The 22040-nt window shown below is 59.1% G+C and overlaps 7 protein-coding genes across 7 annotated transcripts; 2 read left to right on the forward strand and 5 right to left on the reverse strand.

Annotated features, from left to right (window-relative positions):
• Window positions 1-1586: 1586 nt before the first annotated feature.
• PLICBS_000390 (cleavage polyadenylation factor subunit clp1) lies at window positions 1587-3188 on the reverse strand (the record flags this gene model as incomplete). Its single annotated transcript, XM_065599590.1, has 4 exons — window positions 1587-1855; window positions 1956-2222; window positions 2288-3089; window positions 3153-3188. 4 exons carry the CDS (start codon window positions 3186-3188, stop codon window positions 1587-1589), a joined length of 1374 nt encoding a protein of 457 aa, XP_065455662.1.
• Window positions 3189-3853: 665 nt separating this feature from the next.
• Window positions 3854-5097, reverse strand: PLICBS_000391 (uncharacterized protein; the record flags this gene model as incomplete). The annotated part of the gene is made up of 2 exons (XM_018318616.2): window positions 3854-4952; window positions 5033-5097. The coding sequence occupies 2 exons, from the start codon at window positions 5095-5097 to the stop codon at window positions 3854-3856; spliced, it is 1164 nt and encodes a 387-aa protein (XP_018184141.1).
• Window positions 5098-8569: 3472 nt separating this feature from the next.
• PLICBS_000392 (uncharacterized protein) lies at window positions 8570-10063 on the forward strand (the record flags this gene model as incomplete). The annotated part of the gene is made up of 4 exons (XM_018318615.2): window positions 8570-8699; window positions 8768-8834; window positions 8888-8905; window positions 8956-10063. The coding sequence occupies 4 exons, from the start codon at window positions 8570-8572 to the stop codon at window positions 10061-10063; spliced, it is 1323 nt and encodes a 440-aa protein (XP_018184140.2).
• Window positions 10064-10493: 430 nt separating this feature from the next.
• PLICBS_000393 (uncharacterized protein) lies at window positions 10494-11080 on the reverse strand (the record flags this gene model as incomplete). The annotated part of the gene is made up of 2 exons (XM_018318614.2): window positions 10494-10888; window positions 11023-11080. 2 exons carry the CDS (start codon window positions 11078-11080, stop codon window positions 10494-10496), a joined length of 453 nt encoding a protein of 150 aa, XP_018184139.2.
• A 650-nt stretch (window positions 11081-11730) lies between these two features.
• PLICBS_000394 (uncharacterized protein) lies at window positions 11731-12788 on the reverse strand (the record flags this gene model as incomplete). The annotated part of the gene is made up of 4 exons (XM_018318613.2): window positions 11731-11795; window positions 11856-12023; window positions 12117-12429; window positions 12516-12788. 4 exons carry the CDS (start codon window positions 12786-12788, stop codon window positions 11731-11733), a joined length of 819 nt encoding a protein of 272 aa, XP_018184138.2.
• Window positions 12789-13615: 827 nt separating this feature from the next.
• PLICBS_000395 (DEAH-box ATP-dependent RNA helicase prp22) lies at window positions 13616-17227 on the forward strand (the record flags this gene model as incomplete). The annotated part of the gene is made up of 1 exon (XM_018318612.2): window positions 13616-17227. The coding sequence occupies one exon, from the start codon at window positions 13616-13618 to the stop codon at window positions 17225-17227; it is 3612 nt and encodes a 1203-aa protein (XP_018184137.2).
• A 519-nt stretch (window positions 17228-17746) lies between these two features.
• On the reverse strand, window positions 17747-20557 carry PLICBS_000396 (uncharacterized protein; the record flags this gene model as incomplete). Its single annotated transcript, XM_018318611.2, has 1 exon — window positions 17747-20557. One exon carries the CDS (start codon window positions 20555-20557, stop codon window positions 17747-17749), a length of 2811 nt encoding a protein of 936 aa, XP_018184136.2.
• Window positions 20558-22040: the final 1483 nt, after the last annotated feature.

The following is a 22040-nucleotide window of genomic DNA, read 5'->3' on the forward strand; positions in this document are numbered from 1 at the left end:
TTGCAGTCGCACGCTGGAGCTTCTGGAAGTCGAGCGCCCGACACTGACAAGGAGTGCGGATATGCGGATGCCAGGGTCGACCTGTCGACTTGCCGCGCTCCCCGCTGCATGCCCTCTGCGGCGACAGTTGGAGCAACCACCAAACGGGCAGCCCAATCAGCAATCCCGCCGGGCACAACGGCGCATGCTCGAGTGCGCGTGCCGTGATACCTCCGGCGAGCGCTGGCAACCAACAGCAGATGGCGCCCATTCGCCCAGTGGCTGCGCCTCCATCCCGGCGTGGCAAGTCGTTGCTATTCAGGCAAACCGGGGGGTGAGCCAGCCCACAGCGGAGGTGAAGCAGCGAACTGGAACTCGAAGCCGCCCCCACCCCGCTGCGTGCCTCTCTCTCGTGCTGCTCTGTCCTCGCTGTTGCGCCATTCGTCATCTTCACCTCACCTCGATGCCCGGTCGCTTGGCATACCCTGTGGCGCCCAACCCGGTCCAACGTCTTACGTACGCACCGGGGGAGCATCTCCTTGTTTCTTGGTTGCCAGCGATATTGTCGTTCTCGTTGAGCTTGACGACGACTTCCTGTCCTGCTTCTCCAATACACGGGCATTGCCCCTCGACGGGCCCCGCGCCCCTCCAGGCCGGTGGAGGCCGCTGTAACCCCGCTATCACTTCCAATTAAGCATAAACTCTCGGCGCGCCGCCCTGGTCCGCCTCCGCCGCGGCTGGCGGGGCCGTGAGCCTCTTGGTCCCACTGGCCGCTCCGTCCACGGCGATTTCCAGGCTGTCTCTCCTCCATGCGCGCCTACGTGGCCGTCGGCAACAGCTTCGGTACGGACTGCCGCCCTCGGCAGCATGCTTGCTTCTTGAAGTCGCAGCGTTCAGCCGCCGGCGCCATCCCGGGATGGCCGTCCCATGAGCAGCCCCGGCATTTTGCTCTCAGAGTTTCTGGACCCTTCGTCTTCATGCAACTCGCAACGTAAAAAATAAGACGCCCACGGTTCCCTGTCGATCAAGCTCTTTCTGCGCCCGCCAGGAGTGGCTGTGCAAACAAGCGGGGTGGACTTGTACTCGTCATCGTCGATATCGCCAAGAGTACTTTGGTACGGTGCCCAGCCGAGCCGGCATCTAGACGACTTCTCCTGCCCTTCTGAGGCGAAGCAATCTAGAACCCTGAGGTTGCGCTTATCTGCCCCTGAAACGTCCAATCAGGGCATTCGCCGAGCTTCCCGTTGCCTCAAGCGAGCTTCCCTTGCTTTCATGCTGCTGTCGGTTCCGCTGATGAGGTTGGTCGGTCGCTTGCGTGACATGTCATACTTGGTCTTCAATAACGGCAGCAGATCACGTTTTCTCGGCAAGTAGCATTGTGTGTATAGATCAATCAGTTTACTGGAAATCAGGTCATGGTAACGCCAAGTCTCGCTGCTCCGACTTCGCCGTCGATCCAGAGATCTAGTGACACGAAGTGTCATCCGGTCGTAGTGATATTCTCAGATATTCGTAGAGTGGTTGATGGCCATGCCGAAACCTGTGTTCCTGCTGATACTGATATCTTCTATCCACCAAGGCTGATTGTCGCCAACGCAGAACGGCATTTACCCCAGGAGGTTCATGTACGGCTCCGGCCACCGCCCCCACACGAGCGGCCTGTCACCCAGCCGGCCCCCGATCGGCGCCAACACCTTGACCTTGCGCCGCTCCTCATCCACGTCGGACACATACACGAACCCCATGACGCTTGCCGCGCGCACCGTCTCTGCCGGGTCCTTGTTGGCCGCGTGCATCACCGCCAACGTCCAGTGCTGCATCAGCGACGACGGCTCTTCCCGCACGAGCATATCCGGCCCGTGCGCCTCCTCGGAATCTGCGGCATCGGGCTTCGTTAGCTCTACCGCTTCTTCTGCGTCCCCAAAGCCAGACTGGAAAAGAGTTCCCGGGGAGAGTGGAAAGAGGGGCGGACGTACCGTCAGCCACCTTGTAAATGATCAGGCTGTCGAAATCGACCTGCTGGATCTGCGGGCTAAGTGTCCGCTTCGCGTCGCCGAAGAAATACTCCTTGATTATTTGTTCGCGGACGTGCTCGGCAAAGGACTCGTCTCGCTCGACCACGCCGTCTGACTGATCCAAGCCTACCACTTGGATCGGCACGCCCAAGCTCGTCCTCTCGCTCGCGAACCGCCTGCCCAGCTCAGCGTGCAAGGGCGTCGACCCGAGCACGACGACAATGTTAACTAGCACAGCTGTCAGTTGCATGACTTTGGGGGTAAATGGGCGCCACTGTCTTGGGCCAACGTACTGGAGAGCTCGTCAACGACGTGGGCCAGCAAGTCCATGGCCACGGTATTGTCCTCGCTCAGCCCTGTCCCGTCCACAAGGACTCCTGAGCTGCGCACATCAACATCCTCGCTCAACCGCCCGCTAACTGCGCCGGCTAGCCTACTCACGAGCGCCTTGTAGAAGTCGGGCTCCTCTTCGGCGTCCGCTCGCCCGTAAAAGTAGACGAGCGGCAGTTTGACGGGCACAACACTCGGCCCACTCGTCGGCGTGCCGCCCCAGCCATCGCGCGCCTCGGGATCCATGACCGTTGCGAAGACGGCCGCGCTCAGAGTGCCCGGCAGGCTAAGCATGCCGTCGCGCGGGTCCGTATTGACCGTAAGGGGCTGCTCGCCCTGCCTCGTCGCGTAGCTCGTCAGCGTGCGCGTAAGAGCAGTCTTACCCGCGCCACTATGCCCCGTAATGAGCACGCGAGGGCCTTCTCTCCCCTCGCGCGCAGCAGCGGCGCGCAGCTCGCTGAGTCGCGCATGGAGATTCACATGCGCATTGGCCGGGTTCGCCGCTGGTGTCGCGTATTCGGCGACGGAGTCACTGCCATTGTCCGAGCGACCCTCGATCTCGAGCTCGCAGCCGTGCCACGTGAGAATCTTGGACGCGGTGCCCCCGGGGAGGGTGTATGTGCTTCGCGGGGCGAGTTCGATGCCGTCCTTCTCAGCGGTACCGGAGAGGACCTTAAGCCCGAGGCTGCGGCCGACGGGTATCTGGAAGCGCCATTCCCAGGCGGGCTTGAGGGAGACGACGCGCGTGGACGAGGTGGCGGCCTGCTGCGGGAGGAAATGTCAGCTTCGCGGTCCAGGTCGCGGGCTCGAGAGTCTCTGGGTGTTTACTTGAGTCGGTATTTGCCCTAGCCCTGGGATTGACATGACTGGGGCTACATGGATGACGATGCGTACGGAGTAGAAACTGTTGCAGAGTCAAGGTTGGAGGTCTGGCACCGGGAAGCTTGCCGGATTCGAGAGCCCGCCTGGGAGTTTGCTGGGTAGGTGGAGGGGTGTGATGGTGGGGCGGCCCGGTCCCTGGCAGCCTGGGCAGCCCGACTTGCAGACTGGGGCTCTTGGTAGGGGCTGGAGCACCTCAGTATAGGCTCTGTTGAACACTGCCATTCAAGGCCGAAGAACATGGCCGAGTGCCCGAAAATCAAAAGCACCCTTGTGGCAATGCGCATATGTAATCCCAGAATGCATCATCGTGAAGGGTTCATCATGCAAATAGATTTCTAAAGCGCCTTCGTTTGCCGCTGAGGCGCAATGCTCTACCCGACCGGCCACATGCCCTTCCAGCTTCGCTTCAACGCCATGAGGTAACAGTTCAAAAGGCGGGTGATCGCCTCCCCATGCATACATGCCCGTGAAAATAATACAGCAGAATCAACTCTCATGATGTAGCCCACCGGGTATACCCATCCCACAGACTCCCGTTCATCATCTAACGTTGTCGTTGTCATCAAGCGCTACTCGTTCAGCCGCGCACAGCCATGACGCAAAAGGACGTCTTTTCTCGCGTTTTGTTTTGTTCTTCGTCGTTGCGGTCATTGCGCCATCTCCTGGAAGATGCGCTCCAAGCTCCTCACGCCGGTGAGGATGTTTTTGTCGGGGCCCAGCCCTGGTGTCCATTGTGCGTGTGCAAAGTCGATCATCTTCAACGTATAGATCTGGGGCAGCGAGACCTCCAGCTCCTCGAGGTCGTCGCTGTCAGAGTCGTCGAGGCCAATGCCGCTGTCGATCCGGCTTGTCGTGCGGTCCAAGCATACCTTTTCCTCGACTGCGGACTCCACGAGTGCGTTGTTCTCTTCGATAGCCTTGCGGAGGGCCTCGCCGTCACCCTCGAATACAAAGAGGAGCGACGACGAGAACATGCGGCTCTCATGCCGAGACATGACGTCGACTACTCTCTTCAGATCGCGAGCAAATGCTGCGCAGACGGCTTTGCCCAGCTCCTCGTCGATGCCAGCAGCCTTGTTGAAGACGAACTTGCGGAACTCATCGACAACATTTTCGTCGTTGACGGACAGGCGCCCATAGTCCTTGTCGTAGATTTTGTAATCCTCCTCATCCAGGTCCGAAGGATCCTCCGACCCGCGGTAGACCCTCATACCAGCGATGCGGAAGCCGAGATTGCCGTGTGTTGTCTCGGAAGAAATCTTGTCGAAGCGGCGCTTCTTTTCGAGCGGCGCATCGTCCGCCCATAGCCTGACGCCGAGCTTGGCGTCGAGAATGTTTGCTTGCTTGAAACCAAATGTCGCGTTCTCGAGGACGACGGCCTTGTCCGTCTTGATCTTTTTGCCCTTTGTCGGGATCCACGAGATGTTGTCCTCGGACTGCGACTCGGACTGTGACTCAGATGAGGGCTCGGAGAGGTCGAGCGGCGCGTTCTTTATTTGCTGGGCAACCGAGGCGACGATCTGCTCCTTGGTCGTCTTGATATCGCCAGAGTCGGAAATGACCCCCGCGATGGCATCGTCAATGCCTTCGGTGGTCGGGTCGCTGAGCATCAACGAGCCCATGAAGAGGGGCATCAGTTCGGCAAAGTCGGGATGCCGCCGATTGGCGGACTGGTAGAAATCGATTTCTGATTGTGTGCATGGCTTGATGAAAAGCTCGCCTTCGGCGTCGCAAAGGGTGCCGGCACTGCATCGTCACGAATCAGCGCATGCCTTGGGGTAGCACGAGAGGCGCAGCAACGGCGGCGACCGCGGGTAGGTACTCACTGTCCAGCGACGGCATAGTTGTAGTCGCGCAGTTGGTCGCGCGTGGGTAGCTCTTTAGGAACCATGGTGGATGTTTGTGGACGGTTGCGCGTGGCGGGAGAGGATAGAGGAGGCGAAGAGAGCTGACGGCAACTCTCTTCTTTATGGGGGAACGGAAACGTCCAAGAGGGGGGCAATGTCGTCGCCGCCGACGTGCCGGCGGGAGACTGATGCAGTTGTAGACGGTCTCGTGGATGCCCTTGGGGTGACAGTGATGGTCGTGAATGCGCGCTGGAGGGAGGTCGCTTGCAACGGTGCGGTGAAGATGGGCTGGTGATGGTGGCGGCTCGGTTTCATCGGAGGGCCACGGGGACAGCTTTATGGGGGCGCGGAGAAGCGATCGACGGGCAGCCGTGAGACGGGCACACAAAGGAGGCAGGATGTTTGTCGCGCGAGGGTCGCCTGGGCGGTCTGGCGTTGGGGGCACAGGGACGGACGGGGTTAAAATGGAATGGCAGTGGTGGTCATGGAGCGAGATGAAGAAGCGCAAAGTGATGGACAATCCTGTCGCGTCCTCAGCCACCCTCGTTCCGTGACTCTCAGCCAACAGGCCCCGGCCCGGCGACACTTGGCAGGGCACTAGGCTCGGTTGGGCCTGGGCCGCCAAGGGGCCCGTCCGGCTCTCCGGGTGGCTCCCTGCAGCTGGTGGGTGGCTCCAGCTGCTGGCGCAGGTCGCTGGCTGGCCTACGGGGCGAAGGTGGGAGGAGCTGGAGGACCATGGGTGCCCCCAGGAGGGCAGTGGGTGGAATTTTTTTGCAGCAAGCACCAAACCGCGCCGCCACAGCTGGAGAGCCTGGCACCTCTCCGGGCTCCCGTCACCTCACCTCACCTCAGCCAGTAGGTGGCCAGGTACCCGGCCAGGCAGCATCCCGCTGGAGTGGACCGCGGGTGGGCGAACCCACTGCGCCAGAACAGTGGGCACTCGCCACGGGCCTCCAGCTCACCTCGCCTGCGCATCGCACCGCAGTGAGGCGCACGCATGATGATGAGGCGACGACTGGCATCGACAGGACAGGACAAGGTGCGCAGACACATTCGCGCGGGCGCTCTACTGTACGGATGTACGGCTGCACCGAACTGCGCTGCACATCTCGCGCGAGTCGCATCTCGTGTGGCGAGCCACGAATCAAGCGCTGGCGTATCGCAGCCCAGCAGTCAGCACCCTGGTGTCGCCCTCGGGCATCGCTGCCGCTCGCTCTCCCTCTCGCGCCTGTGCCGCCGAGGCAAACTCGTGGGATGGACAGTCCCAACCATGGGCATCCATGGGCGTCGTGCGGTTGGCTCCAGTCCTGTGTCAGTGTGCAGCCCATCCATGCGCTGAGCCACCTGCGACCCCCAGCTGCCGCCGCCTCCCCAACCCAACCCAGCTCACGTCACCTGCACCTGCTGAGCCTGTGCCCAGGTCGTGCAGCGTGCCGCACAGCGTGCTGCAGCCTCGCGTCAGTGGCACCCCCGCTGAGGTGAGCCCCACTGGACCCCGATGCAGCGAGTTCCGAGAGGCGGAGCTGTGAGGTGTGCGCTGCGGCCAAGGCATTCTCCGGCAGGGTGCCCTGGTGCCTCGGGTGCCACCTCGCTCAACCACTGCCCCTTGTGCTCTTTCAATGTTCATACAGGCGACCCCCGCCTCGTGCTCAGCGCGGGCGTTTCGGTCATGACTGGCCATGCTGTGCAGGGGATCTTGAAACACTGCCAGCAGGTGGCCTCGGCGGTCCTTTCATCAACGTGAAGCGCTGGGTAATGACGAAGAATGATCGACCATGAGCCTCCCACGACGTCCCACGTGGACAGCCACACGTATCGATCCGTGGCACGACCACCGCGAAGGGTCCCTGGGCGTCTTCACTCGGTCTGTGACTCTGTATAGCCACCCTGTACTGAGCATTTGTACACTTATAGATACAGACCTTGCTCGACAGCCCAACGGCTATTGCCCTGCTTCGTACGAAGGGCACGAAAGTCCATGGTCAAAGATGTGCTGAACTCGAGACCCGCCACGGCCGCTGTTGTGGCCCTGCACCCCCTGTTCCCTGGCACAATACTTGAGGGAGATTTGATGCCTCGCAAGGCGGACTTCTGACGGGCGTAAGGCGATGGATGGGTCAGGCTCGTGGAAGCAAGCCCCCTCGCGACGTCTCAATCAGCCCTCGCGGGCCAATTTCCGCCTTCTCATTTGGCGTGAGCTCTGCGTGCTTTGAGGTAAAGGGTGAGCAATGGGGCGACTGTCTCGCATGCGGGAGGACCGAGTTTCGTCACCGGGTTTCGGCGCTCGGATTGATGAAAGAGGTCTCAAGTGTGAGGGTCTTGTAACCTGTATAAGCATTGTCGGCTCGGCCACCGTGAGCCCTGTGCTCGTTACGCAGCGGCTGTTGTCCCGCCCAAGCTGCGCCTGACATAGCCTCACTGGTCGAGCCAGCCGCAGCCACAAACGGAAAGCAGCTGTTGCTCCAGATTCGGTGCGGCTGCCTATCTTTGGCTCGCGGGAGGTTGGCCCATGCTCAGACCGTCTCTCTCTCTCCTGGATACTCCGTTTGACTTGGCCCGGCAGGGTCGAAAGCCCAACCTCAGAAAGCTTGTCGAGCCAGCAAGTAGAATGGTATAGCCTGCCGTCTGAATCAGCCAATTCCCAGTGAAGCTACTCTGTCGCACTTTTAGGTATTACGAAGCCATGCAAATCATGTCCGAGCCACCTCAATCATCAAGTGTTGTTTACGTCCTGTCGCCGCATTTTGGACTTCAACCGGCTCAACAGCCAGCAGAATTCAAAGAAAGTCAGCCGCCATAATTGACTTCTATATGAGACCACGCAATCCTAACAGAGCTTTGCCATATGTTCGCATGCAACCCATTCCGGATATTTACTTCTTCGCTCTAAGTGACAACCAGTCCTTCGAATAAGTGCAACCGCTATGTGTGCAGCTGCTCATCCATGCCTAATTCCAAGTTCTTGGACAGTTTAAAAGTGAATGGCGTGTAAACAACAAGGTCTCTTCGCACCGTTTCGCTGGGTGATTCGCCGAGGCAAGCAGGTGCACATACTGTACCTGTTTGGCAACTGCGACCCTCTCCTGTTGCCCTTCCAGAGTTCACCACAACCATTTCTCTCAATGTGGGACAAATCTTTGGACTTATTCGTTCACGTTCCTTTCGATTCCGCTACTGCTGGAGCTGCGACGTGCAGAGCTTGCCCCAGGTTGTCCTGAATGTCAACTAACCACTCGTGCAAACGCGACGCCCCGTTTGCACTTGTACCGCCTGCGTCACTGCTCCGTTCGCACTGCTTCTTCCCTCTGTTCACCTTTCTAACACTGCAGTCTTCTTTCTTCCCCAACATCACACATCGGGCACGATCCAGCCTTGCTAGCCACGATGGATAAAAGCCCAGGCCACGAAACGGTTGCTGACGCCGTTACCGGCGGATCAAAACTCGCTGCAGGCAGAATCGAGCATGCTGGCGAAACCAGGGCGTCCAAGGACTCTGGCGGAGATGGAGACCATCGCATGGCCGCCGAAGACGACCAGACACCCACGTCTGAGAAGACGAAGAAGAAGAGAAAGAAGAGGGGCAAGAAATCACTGGCACAGCGCGGTCCGACAGCCCTGCCCAAGAACCGCGGGACGGGCTTCGAAGGTACTCTAACACAAGATTAATGTTCGCGGAGGTCGACGGGCGAGTTGAGGCGTACTGATCACTCATAGAATACTACGCCGACCCTCCCATGACGCCTCAGGAGCACGCCGATGAACGAACCGAGGTCTATTCCAGGTATGAGTGATATAATTGAAGCGCTTGGTGGCTGGTGCTAACAGTCTTCCTAGCAATATTCCTTTCGCAGAGTGCGCATCCTTCCTTTCCATCGCAGACTATAGAACCTGACTTTACGCAGCCGAATCCAATCCTGCATTCAGCGTTTCCGCAATCGTCGCCGTCTGCAATCTGAGCACACACCCTTTTTCGACGAGTACCTGTTCCTCGGCGGAATCGACACTGGCATGAATCAGTTTGGAGGCCACGACCCAAAAGACCTGAAAGATCTGACGCCTGCGGAACGCCGAGACCTCACTGCCAGGGACACGGTCCATCAAGGCAGCACTGGCGACGATCGATTCTACAATGGAGATGACGAGAACTGGGCTGTTGACTTCACCGGCGTTGTGGCTGGTTTCTTTTCCACTCCTCTGTTGGAGCTCACCGGAGGCAAAGTTGAGCGCATGGCACTAGCAGCGGACATTGTCGCCAACTTCCTGCGCTATGTCTTACAACATGATGTCTGTCCCGAGTACGAGGACGACGTGAAGCGCGCGCTGCAGCTCTGCTCGGATGCTAAAGACGAGTGGTCGGCCTTGGACGCACTCCGACCTTCCATCCCCGGCCCCTTCAACCTCGCCGCCGCAGACTTGTTCTCGCCCGCTGATCCCGGAGATTGGGCTGTTCCTCTTCACCCTCGACCTGAGAACTTTGACCCAAAGGCCGTTTTCTACGCCTCCTGTGCTCTTCTTGGTCTTGTGGAGGTGTTTGGCTTGATTGAGCGTCGCGGTCCGGTCGTCACAAAAGAGATTCGATGTACGGTGGAAGTCATCCAGATCGAACGCCCCGCCGACGACGTTATCAAACGGTTCAAACAGCTCAGAATCGACACTGTCAAAGCTGGTGTACCGGCTATCGGCAGAGTCTACGTCCGACCCTCTTCCATTGATGATGGATGGGACCATCCCGCCCGCCCCGAGTCCGTGGATGGCGGCGATATGTGGCTGTTCTTTGAAGACGCCACCCTTGCGAACATGAGAGAGGGAATGAAGATGGCATTGGCCGTCGTGGAATTGGACGTGGGCTTTCGCTTCGTCAAGGCGTGCTCCAGCGTGGTTCCCACGTTCTACACATTCCTGCCTCAGCAGCTCATGAAGCACTACAAGATGCCCCGGGTGAACGAGCGGCCAGCGCCATCGGTGCACGACCAGTACGTAGATGACGCACAGTACGACCAAGAGGACTAAGAGGATATTCTCTTCACGTCAGGGGCATGCCGTTGGAGGGCGGCGCCAGATGGTCTCAAAGGAGTAGATGAATTGCTGGAGGATGCTTCGAGAGCGCAGATAGATAAATAAAACCCAGCTTCTGGGAGAAAACGCCCTAGTCCCAGATACTCATCCAAGTGAGCAATGCCATTAACGCTGTTAGTAGAAATAGGAATACACATCTGACAACGCCAAATCCCCCGAGTGCTCTTCGTTCCCTCTGACACGTTATGCGTGAGCGATTGTCCGCAAGTCAAGTCCCTTCAGCTCTACGGGTGTCTGATCCCGTTGATGGTGAGAACCTAGCAGTGTCTGCAACAGGGCCCGGGTTGGGAGCCGTGTATTTCTACTGCTCCGCCCGACGCGCTGTTCCTGGCGTACGGTTCTTCGGTATGGTTCAGCGCCAGATCTAGTCCCTCGACTGAATCTTGTGGTCGCCGGCAACGACCTCGGCATAGGACGGAGGGACACCACCGCCGTTGGAGCCGCCCTCTCCGGCGCCCGTGACGCCGTGCTGCTGCTGTCCCTGGGACTGGTTCTGGGCCTGGGTGCCGTAGTTCATGCCGCCCTGGGGCCGGGGCTGCTGCTGCTGGCCGTTGCAGCCGGAGCCGTGGGGCGACTGGACGTACACGTAGGTGACGCGGCCGCCCTCGCGGTCGTTGGGCAGGGCTTCGTACTCGTACGGCGGCTCGGGGAACTTGGCGATGATGTACCAGGCGTGGAAGAGGCCGGGGATGAAGCCCAGGCAGCAGAGGAGGATGTTGATGATGGAGTCGGCGCTGCAGATGCCGCGCTTGACCCAGACTGTATACGGGAAGGATTAGTTAGCATGTATTCGCCTGGCAGCCGTCGTTGTCGTCGTCGCCGTCGCAGTCGCGGGCTGCAGTCGGCGCTCTGGCGGGGGTGGTGCGACAAGTTCACAGGCAGGCAGTACGTACCAGGCAGCGGCGGGAAGAGGATGGCCAATAGGCCGAGGAAGATGTCGGCGGAGCACATGGCTTGGGGGCGTCTGTGACGAGCTCTAGAGACGAGACGGGCGACGAAGAGGCTTTCTTCTATTCCACGGGGGCGAGGGCGTGTCACATTAAAAGTCGCACGGCTTGGAAGGAAAATGGAAGTCGGCGAGGCGGTGCGATGCGGGCAAAAAGAGTCACCAGCTCCCGTCCCTCCGGCGATGACGGCTGACGCCTCCAGCTTCCCCCCCACGGCGTCACGAGAGGCGCTAGAGCGCAGCCTTACGGCGCGCAAGTGGCGGGACAGGGTCGTCGCTTGCGTAATGCCGACGGGGCGGGGCTGCGCGCCTGATTGGCTGCCTGGAGGCCTGTTGGGGCCTCGCCCGCTGTCGACGGCGCAAAAGTCACTGGAGGGACGTCATCCGGGCGCAACAATCGTGCCGCAGGGTGCGTCTCTGTTTCACTGCAGGGCTGGTGCCATGATTTTGTCCTTTCACTTTCCGAATAATCACAACGTCGGCGGTTTGCAGACAATTACGTCGCCCTGTACATGTATTGCAGTGTTTATTCGTGTCGGTACGCCGAAGCGCCAAACGGCTGGCTGCGGATTACTCAACCCCCTGGTTGTCATTCCCTCGAGATGCCTGAGCCATGTCGCGATGCTTGCACGTACGCGGCTGCAAAAGCCGCCAGTCACTGCGAGAGCCAAACGTCGAACCAGTGGACGACGCCTCGAAAGCTCGCGTCCTTGACGTAGCCTGTTCATCGCGTCAGCAACCGTCGCTCCTTACCACGGAGAGGCAAGGTCTTCCACCTACGTTGATACGGATCGTCCAAGTCGCTGCGCAGCGCGAACCCGTGCTCGACGTCGGTGAATAGCTGCAGCTCCCATGTCTTCTTGCCGCTGTGCAGAATGTCGAGCGCCTTGCGGCGCGACTCCTGCGAAAAGGTGTAGTCCACCTGCGCGCAGGAGAGAAATAGGGGTCCTGGCCAGACAGCTCGTCAGCAAGCAAGCCGTCGTTTCATATATACACGGCACAGCACTGTCCGCTGCGCCAAGTACGACGAGGAGCACGCACTCTTTATGTTGGCGAAATGGCTGTCCTTCAGAGACGCAGGGTGGGCGATGGCCCCGGCCGATACGTCGTCTCTGGCAAGCAAGTCGCAGACGTACGGAGCCCCAAAGCAGTACCCGACGCAGGCGTACTTGGTGTCGGCCTGGCCGTACCGCTGCTTGACGGCAGCCGTCCACCTGGGCACGGCGTCGTCAGCAAAGGCAATGTGCTTGTTGACCCAGCCATGGAAGTCAAAGCTGGGGTCGATCCAATCCCGGAAGTCGTAGCTCTGGCCCTTGCTATCCTCAGACGGAGGCTGATGTTTCCAGATTGGGTCCTGCGTTTCGCAGCCATCAGCGAATCGTCCTCTGCGAAGAATAGCGACGCCTCATCGGAGAATATTCCGGTGTCGAGAGCACTTACACCATCGAAGTAGTCAAGTCCGAGGGCAAGGTAGCCCGCGTCCGCGAAGCTATCCATGACGAGTAGGCCATTGGTGTACAGACCGAAAATGTCGGCAAAGTACAGAACAATTCGGCCGTTGGCGCGTTCGGGTGGTGGGTGGACAACGTACGTTTCCACTCCAGCGATCGTCTCGTACGCTCCGCGCGGGTTGCCTTTGTGGATGCAGCCTTTCGTGCAGCAGTCTCCGGGGAGCTTGGCCAAGTACTGGCCTGTTACTTGAGCCTCACCCATGTTGGCGTGTAAATCTCGAGAATTGACCCTTTTCCGGGTCAGTGGGAAGACTCCGCAGTCACTGCTCACCGGCTGAGCGAGACTCACAGAGGATAGGGACAGGGCTTTATATGTCAATACCTACCTACAAGACCAAGGCAGTGGCCACGAATAGGTGCCAACGGAACGACAAGCTGATATAAGCCCTTGACTGTGGCGTGACGTGAATCGCTATACTCTTCCAATAGACTTTGGAGTAAGCGTAACAACGGCGGCTGCGAAGTTAAGTACGGTCGTGACGATGACCCCGACCCTACGCGGTTTTCATTACTGGTCCATGGTTACACTGAAGACAGTATGCACGGCGCACCCCGCAGCTAGTCTGGTATCGTTGGGCCTTGGGCGCATCTCAGAGGCTGCAGTAGCAGACTATCAATGGAACGCTGAATTTGCTGCAGGATCGTGCTGCGCGTTGCGTTGTTCTCCAACCGTGTCTTAGGTTCGCAAACGGCGTTGGTCAGCATTTGGTGTGCCACAACGCTGGCTATCCCCATGATTTTGGTCAGACGTACTTTGAGGGGCAAGCCATCGTGGAGATCTAGAACCTTTTCCTGGCTTAACATGATATGGTCATCCAACATCGTCTTGCCTGGCTCCATGCTTGCTCTCGACTAAGACGATTGACGAAAGCAGGCTACAGGGTAGGCTAGAATATGTTGGCGGATGACTGCCCGCCAGCAACCGGGATTTAGCCGCAAATGACATACACCTTGGCCAACTTTTCTGGAGCGCCGACGCGCCGGGAAGTTCACTAGCCACCATCCTGCTGCGCGCAGGATATCGCCATCATGGATTTGCTTCTCAACCTCGACCTGCTGTCCTTGGTTACCAAGGTTAGCACCGAGCTGCAAAACCACGTCGGTGTTAGCGACAGGACCCTTGCCGAGTTTCTCATCGCGCAGCGCGTCGAAAGCAAATCTTCCGATGAGTTTCGCAAGAAGCTCGACGGCATCGGCGCCGACTTCCCGCCGAGTTTGGTCGACAGCCTGGATCGCCTGGTGGTCTCGCTGCACCCCAAGTTCAAGAAGCCAGACGGTGGAGCGGCAAATGGCGAAGAAGAGCATCACCACACCCGGACGCTGGAGGAGAAGGAGAAGATCTTCAGCGGGCTGTCGCTTCCAGACAGACAGGTCGAGAACGACGAGGCAGATGCCATAGACGACACCCTGGCCCTGCTCGAAGGGCTAGACGGGAAAGCCGGCAAATCGAAGGCGACGAGGAAACGAAGTCGCAGCCCGGAGGACGACCTGAAGGAGCCGAGACGAAGGCGGCGCGACAGGTCACGATCACGAGAGAGGCGCAAGAAGGACAGGTACCGGTCACGGTCGCGCTCGCAAGATCAAGGCGACGAGGACTGGCGGGATGGGTTCCGCGACTCACGGAAAGACAAGAGAGGACGGAGGCGGTACGACGATGACGAACGACACGAACGACACGAACGACACGACCGACTCGATAGACCGCCGGAGCCCGAAGTCGATGAAACACCACAGATGCACAAGATTTATGAGGGTCATGTCACGGGACTCAAAGATTTCGGCGCCTTTGTCAACCTGCACCATGTGCGAGGCAAGGTCGACGGTTTGGTACACATATCTCGACTAGCTGCCGGGCAGCGTGTCAACCATCCGTCAGATTTGCTCTCCAAGGGGCAGCACGTGTTCGTCAAGGTCACAAGTATCGAGGGACACAGGATAGGCTTGTCCATGAAGGACGTGGACCAGGAGACGGGCATGGATCTCGAACCTCAAGCCCGGTTCACGACCGGTGCCAACATGGAGGCTCTTGGTGGCGGCGCCAGGAACGGCTTTGCGCCGGAGCCTGCTGCGATGCCGCGCGACACGCTTGGGCCTCCGAAACGCCAGAAGAAGCGCATGACGTCTCCTGAAAGGTGGGAGATCCGGCAGCTCATCGCGTCTGGAGTGGCCAAGGCGTCCGATTACCCCGACCTGGAAGAGGATTACAACGCCACGCTGCGTGGAGATGGCGAGTTAGAGCTGGAAGAAGACGTGGACATCGAAGTTCGAGAAGAAGAGCCACCGTTCCTTGCCGGCCAGACCAAGCAGTCACTAGAGCTGTCGCCGATCCGAGTCGTCAAGGCACCTGATGGATCCATGAACCGAGCAGCCATGTCCGGAACGAACCTTGCCAAGGAGAGAAAGGAGTTGAAGCAGCAAGAAGCCGATGCGGCGGCGAAGGAGGAGCCCAAGGAGAACCTGGCAGCGCAGTGGCACGACCCCATGGCGGACCCCGACAAACGCAAGTTTGCCAGCGATTTGAGAAGCGCCAGGCAAAATGTCAAGAACGAAGAGGCGCCTGAGTGGAAACAGGCCGTCATTCCCAAGGGCCAACCACTCGGCAAGAGAACATCGCTGAGCATCAAGGAACAGCGAGAGTCGCTGCCTGTTTACGCGTTCCGCAACCAGCTCATCAAGGCAGTCAGGGAAAACCAGATCCTGATTGTTGTTGGTGAGACCGGCTCAGGAAAGACGACTCAGCTCACACAGTATCTGGCAGAAGCGGGCTTCGCCAATGACGGAATCATCGGATGCACGCAACCCCGTCGTGTCGCCGCCATGTCCGTGGCCAAGCGCGTGGCTGAGGAGGTTGGCTGCAAGCTGGGCGAGGACGTCGGCTACCTCATCCGGTTCGAAGATTGCACGAGCCCGTCTACGAAAATCAAGTACATGACGGACGGTATGTTGCAGCGAGAGATTCTCATGGATCCCGATATGAAACGGTATTCATGCATCATGCTTGACGAGGCGCACGAGCGCACCATCGCGACAGATGTGCTGTTTGCTCTCCTCAAGAAGGCGCTCAAGCACAGACCTGACCTCAAGGTCATCGTCACTTCGGCCACCCTCGACGCTGACAAGTTCTCGGCATATTTCAACGAGTGCCCGATTTTCACGATTCCTGGACGAACGTTCCCCGTCGAGATCTTGTACTCAAGAGAGCCGGAATCGGACTATCTGGATGCAGCTCTCGTCACGGTGATGCAAATTCACCTGACGGAACCCAAGGGTGACATCCTGCTGTTCTTGACAGGACAAGAGGAAATCGACACGGCTTGCGAGATCCTTTTCGAGCGGATGAAGGCTTTGGGACCGAGCGTACCAGACCTTATTATCCTGCCCGTTTACTCACAATTACCCACCGAGATGCAGAGTCGCATCTTTGACCCGGCGCCTCCGGGTAGCCGCAAGGTGGTGATTGCCACCAATATCGCCGAGACGTCCATCACGATTGACGAAATCTATTACGTCGTGGACCCGGGTTTCGTCAAGCAGAACGCCTACGATCCGAAGCTGGGCATGGACTCGCTGGTCGTGACGCCCATTTCTCAGGCTCAAGCGAACCAGCGAGCTGGCCGAGCCGGTCGCACAGGCCCAGGCAAATGCTTCCGCCTGTATACCGAAGCGGCGTACCAGTCCGAAATGCTTCCGACCACGATTCCCGAGATCCAGCGACAGAACTTGGCGCATACGATCTTGATGCTTAAAGCCATGGGCATCAACGACCTGCTGCACTTCGACTTCATGGATCCGCCGCCCATTAATACAATGTTGACAGCCCTGGAGGAGCTCTACGCCCTGAGCGCCTTGGACGACGAAGGGCTTCTGACGCGGCTGGGCAGAAAGATGGCCGACTTCCCCATGGAGCCGTCACTGGCCAAGGTACTCATCGCGGCGGTGGACTATCAGTGCTCCGACGAGATGCTCAGCATCGTGGCCATGCTCAACCTGCCCAACGTCTTCTACCGGCCCAAGGAGAAGCAGCAGCAAGCCGACCAGAAGAAGTCCAAGTTCCATGACCCGGCCGGCGACCACCTCACGCTGCTCAACGTGTACAACTCGTGGAAGCACAGCGGCTACTCCAACCCGTGGTGCTTCGAGAACTTCATCCAAGCCCGCTCCATGCGCCGCGCCAAGGACGTCCGCGACCAGCTCCTCAAGATCATGGACCGGTACCGCCACCCCGTCGTGACGTGCGGCCGCGACACGCAAAAGGTCCGTCGCGCGCTGTGCACGGGCTTCTTCCGCAACGCAGCCCGCAAGGACCCCCAGGAGGGCTACAAGACGCTCACCGAGGGCACGCCCGTCTACCTGCACCCGTCGTCGGCGCTGTTCGGCAAGCAGGCCGAGTGGGTCGTCTACCACACCCTCGTCATGACCACGAAGGAGTACATGCACTGCACCACCAGCATCGAGCCCAAGTGGCTCGTCGAGGCGGCGCCCACGTTCTTCAAGGTCGCGCCCTCGGATAAGCTCAGCAAGAGGAGACGGCAGGAGAGGATCCAGCCCTTGTACAACAAGTACGCGGGCGAGGACGACTGGCGGCTCAGCGCCCAGCGGAGGGGCGGCAGGGGCGGCGGTGGCGGCGGCACTTGGGGTTAAGGAAAGTCGCCTGCCGGTGGGGGTGTTGGGTGTTCAGTGCAAGCAAGGGTTCGGACGGCCATGTGTCGGATGGTTTTGGTTTCGCCCGGTGGCTCTCGGCAGCATTACATGGCGTTTGGTGTCCCGCACAGGGACTGGTGTATCTTAGAGACAGGACGTATCATGACCGTTGCTCGGTTGCAGCGAGCACGGAGGTTAGCAATATACTCGGAATGACCTGCAATGCCAGTGTGGCAAGTTGATTCGACAGACATGGTTTCGTGGCATTCATTACTTGTACATGGCATGCTCGCTATCCTTCCTACATGGGTGCCGGTGAGGGCCTCGGAGACGCCTCCCAAACACGCGAACGGCTTTTGATGGCGAACAGCGTTCGCGACTCTCCCCAACCCAAACGAGCCAGAGCTCCAAGCCTGTCTGCAAACACCAGAGATCCCAGAAATGACCCGACTCCACAACACAACACGCGAATGACTGCACCGTACAACGGACGACACTTCCTCCCAGCACAGGCAAGGCCTATTCTGCCTTCTCCTCCTCGGCGTCATCCTGGCGCAGGCGGTAGGACTTGCTCATGCGCGTCATCAACTCCAGCCACCACATGGTATCGAAATCCAGGTCGGAGACCAGCTCTCCCAGCTCGCGCACCTCGTCCCCGCCGTAAAACTCGGTTGTCAGTGGGCTCTCAAAGGAGTCGAGCATGACGCGCACGAGTTGCAGCCTAGAGGGCAACCACTTGTATCTGGGGCCCTCGGGGTCGTCGTGGAACCTGGCGAGGCACAGCACGGCTGCTTCACCCGTCCTCTCCTCATACGTGGCCAGCGCACCGGAATCCTTGAGACACTCGACCGCCGTCACTAGGGAAGTGTAGTAGAAGCTGAGGTCATGGATGGTGGAATCCGGTACGAGGTAAGATTCGTACTGTGTCACGACGCGAGAGCAGAAGCGCTCCCACGTGCATGCGTCAGTCGAGTCCCGATATGCCAGCACTGTCGGCGTGAGAAGCATCTTGTACATTTCTGCCGATAGCTCGTTGCGACAGGAGGGATGTTGCGAGGTGCAGAAGAATGTGCCGTCGGTGAAAAGCCTCGTGTTATTGAAAATCGTCTCCGCAGGGGTCAGGCCAGCATTTCTGCGATGCCTTTCGCGATCCTTGGGTGTCAAGGAATCAGGATTCACAGGCTTTTCCACTGCCACGGGCAGGCCAGCACAGAGCTTCTGCAAAAGTGCGACTAGCTCAGTGCAGGCGTGGAAGTTTAGATGGTGAAGAGCATTCATCCCAATCTCATTGGTAGCGCTGGGGCTTTCGCCGCCTTCCAGCAGCTTTTCCACCAGACCCAGCTCGCCCCATTCAACGGCCGATAGAATGCGCGGGTAGGGAGCCGGGAGCTTCAAATTGGCGCCGAGCTCCAGCAGATAGCGTGCAGCGTGCGGTTCAGCCCAGCCCGTGGGGTCGTGCACCCTTTGAAGCTTGTCTGTATGCCGAAGGGCCTTGTCGAGGGGTGAGGAGCCCTTGTTGTTGACGGCCACCATGTTCTGCTTCTGCGCAGGGTCGCTGGCGCAGAGGGCCACTAGTAAAGCAACGTCGTTGTTTGCGGCAGCGTAATGCCATATTGTGCGCCCTCGATGATCGGCATCCGTCGTGGGGATGGAGTGGGCCACAAAGACCTTTAGCATGGCGGTACTCTCTACGAGCAAAAAGGGAGTGCGCCCTTTTTCATCTCGCGCAGTGAAGTCCGTGCCAGAGGCAATAAGTGCTTCCACCATTTCATGCTGATCGCCGCCAACGGCAAGATGAGCGATGGTTCCGCCGTCGTGTTGGGCCGCAGGCTGTCTGGGATCAAACCGGGGATCCATGGCAAGCCTTTTGAAGTAGAGAATCTCATCGTCCCGAACCGCGTCGACGACGAGGTCAGCAAAAGTAGCGTCAGGGACGTGAACGAGCTTCCCTCCAGACTCTGGATCCGGGGTCATGTCGATCCTGCAGTCGTGCATGACGCCTACGATTGCACTGGCAATAACGTCGCCCGCCGCCGAATCCTCCACAGTGAAGGCGGCGTCGAAGGCGCTTGTGAGGAGAATGGACAAGACGTCGGAGTTGGTGCGTGCATGGTCGATGAGGTATGGCTGAGTGACGACGTCGGCGAAGGTCTGATTCAGCTCGGCACCGGCAGCGAGAAACCGCTTGAAGACGGTGTAGCTGTTGACATCCAATGAGTGCCAGAAAGCCAGCACTGCCAGAGGGACGGGTTGGTCGTCCGGGCCTCGGAACCGATAGTTTGCGTCGGCGCCACGGTCCAGGAGCGCCATGATGGCCGCGTTTCGTGCTCCCACGTGATCATCTTGGACGAGAATGTCCGCCCAGATTTTGGGGCAGCTTCCGACCGCGAGGAATTCGGTGCCAAGAAAGGCACTGTAAAGCGGCGAGCCAAAGGCGCCAGCGACGTTGACGTCCGCTCCGTTGTCAATCAGTTGCCTACAAAGCTCGGGCAGGCCAAGGGCGGCGGCGAAGTGAAGCGGAGAGATGGATCCATCGCAAAGGGCATCCGTCAGGTGAATGATGGCCTCGCTGTCCGAGCTAGACGGGCCAAACTGCGCCGGCAAGGTAGTACGCGCGAACTCGAGTGCCCACTGAACGAAGTTCCAGGACCGTGGCAAAACGAAGAGGTCCCGGACATGATCTTGAACGGCCGGCCAGTGAAGGCGAGCAAAAAAAGGCCACGACTTGGCGGCGTGAGAGTACTGGGGGAATTCCGCGCGCCGTGCCTCGAGAAAGAGTGTCTCGAGATTGTGCTCCCGGGGGCGGCGGTTGTTGAAGGGGTTGTTCAAGACCTGGAGCCATTCGCAGACATCTTCTGGTTCTTTGGAGAGCTCGTTGCCGTGGTACACGACGGATAGTAAGGTGACGAAGTCGGAACAGGTCCGCGCTTTGGCAAGCACGTAGGTGATGGTGGCGCGACAGGCCACTACCTCATCCTTGGCTTGCTGGATGTCGTACGGGGTGAACGTCTTGAGGCGGAGTCGGACAGACTGGAGGGGCTCTCGCAGGCGCCGAAGGCAGGGAAGCTGACGTGCCGTGCCAACCATCATGCCGGCAGAAGCGGCGTCATCCTGCTCGATCTCAGAGGCAAGAGTCTCAAGACTGAAGAGAGTGCCACCAAAGAGGCGAAGTTCGGTGGCTAGGGATCGAGTGGTGTTCTCGTCCGGCGGAAGCTTGGCCGCCTTGGCATGGTTGTTGACCTTGGAGCAGAGTGTAATGGCTTCATCCCTGAGCTCTCGGACGGCTGCGGTGACGGGCTGTCGCGGCTGACGGAGTTTGTTGGCCTCCATGATTGCCTGGCTGGCGGAGCGTGGCCGACCTGGAGAAGGACACTGTCATCGTGAGAATCGAGGGTGGAGCAGACGGGGTCCTCGCGGGCACGGCGCCTCAGGAAGGTCTAACATTGGAGAGGGATCAGCGAGGCGCAGCCCGCTCAGGGCAATGGCAGATGCGAGCGCGCCTTTGAGTCGCGGCGGTGGTTGAGCTTGATGATGTTTTGGCGGCGAGCGATGACCTTGAGAGGAGTGACGTCTGTGGTGTTGTGATGGTGAAGGCTGAATGTGGTAACAGTGCCCGTTGGTGGGATGGAGGGCGGGGCACCCGCGCAAGTCAGTGCCAGACTCGTTTATGCACTGTGTCCAGTATCCCCTGCCGTCTGCTCAGGCGCCATGGCAATGGATAACCCTCGGCCATTTCAAATGCCACAGGTCCAAGCATCCCACGCGGCCATTCATCTCCCGGACATCAAGATATTGGGAAAGACGACTCAATTGCGTTTTCGATTCTGCGCACCATGCCGCGGCAGCAAGCCTCTTTGCCAGCTTCCATGAGAGCCTTGCCCATGCTGGGCGTCACGATTTGAGGCTTCAGCCGGCATTGTGGGAAACCCGACAAGGCAACATCCACCGACCGTCCAATCTACGAGCGAGCATCCTCGTTACATCAACTGGAGGTTGCGGCAAGCTGCTTTCAATGCTGTCAGTTCGGGGTACGGCGGTGGTGGGGCCTTGAGTCCGGACCGATCCAAGGCGGCAAGCGGTCTCGACACCGGCCCCGGCCCGAGCCCTGGCAACGAGTCGCCGACGGAGCCGTTGGTAACCCGGACAAGGGAACCTGGGGCGTGCTCGCGCTGTTGCATACATACTCCGCGGATCCGACCGGGTGCCGGCTTTTTGGGCGCGATCCCCAACGGCGACAAGTGAGTGAAGCCAGAGGCCAAGCGGGGTGAGTGTCCAAGCATTGGGCGGTCTCTAGCAAAGGAACACCCCGCAAAGCAACGATGTCTCATTAAGAGTGTCCAATCCTACCGCCGGCGACTCGGAGCAGACGCTTGACCCTAGTGGTGCGCTTCTGTCCACCTCCGCCGCCGTCAGACACTATACAAGGGCACAAAAAACAACACGATCCATGCCGAAAGAATAGTGGAAACGCGGGGAGAGAGCGGCAAAGTTGAATCTCAATTGGCAGGCGTATCGACCCGATGACACTTGATCACAACTCTCCTTGCGTTCATGCTGCCCATAAACCATTGGGCTTAGCATAATCCCAGGGTCCAGGCGGTCCATCTACAAATTCTCCCCAAGCGCCCCTCTCTCTATGGTGACACCCGACCTGGAAAGGCCCGAAACCGTCCACAGATCTACAGGCCCTTTCCAGGATAGGCCAAGAGATGCGTCTAAGCATGCAGAACTCGGGCACATTGTCAGTTGACTACTCCGTGCAGAGTCTGGACAAACCCATCGCTTGGCCAGAAATCTACCAGAATTAGCCGGG

This window comes from Purpureocillium lilacinum (genome assembly GCF_023168085.1).
Source record: "Purpureocillium lilacinum CBS 284.36 DNA, scaffold_1, whole genome shotgun sequence".
NCBI lineage: Eukaryota > Fungi > Ascomycota > Sordariomycetes > Hypocreales > Ophiocordycipitaceae > Purpureocillium > Purpureocillium lilacinum.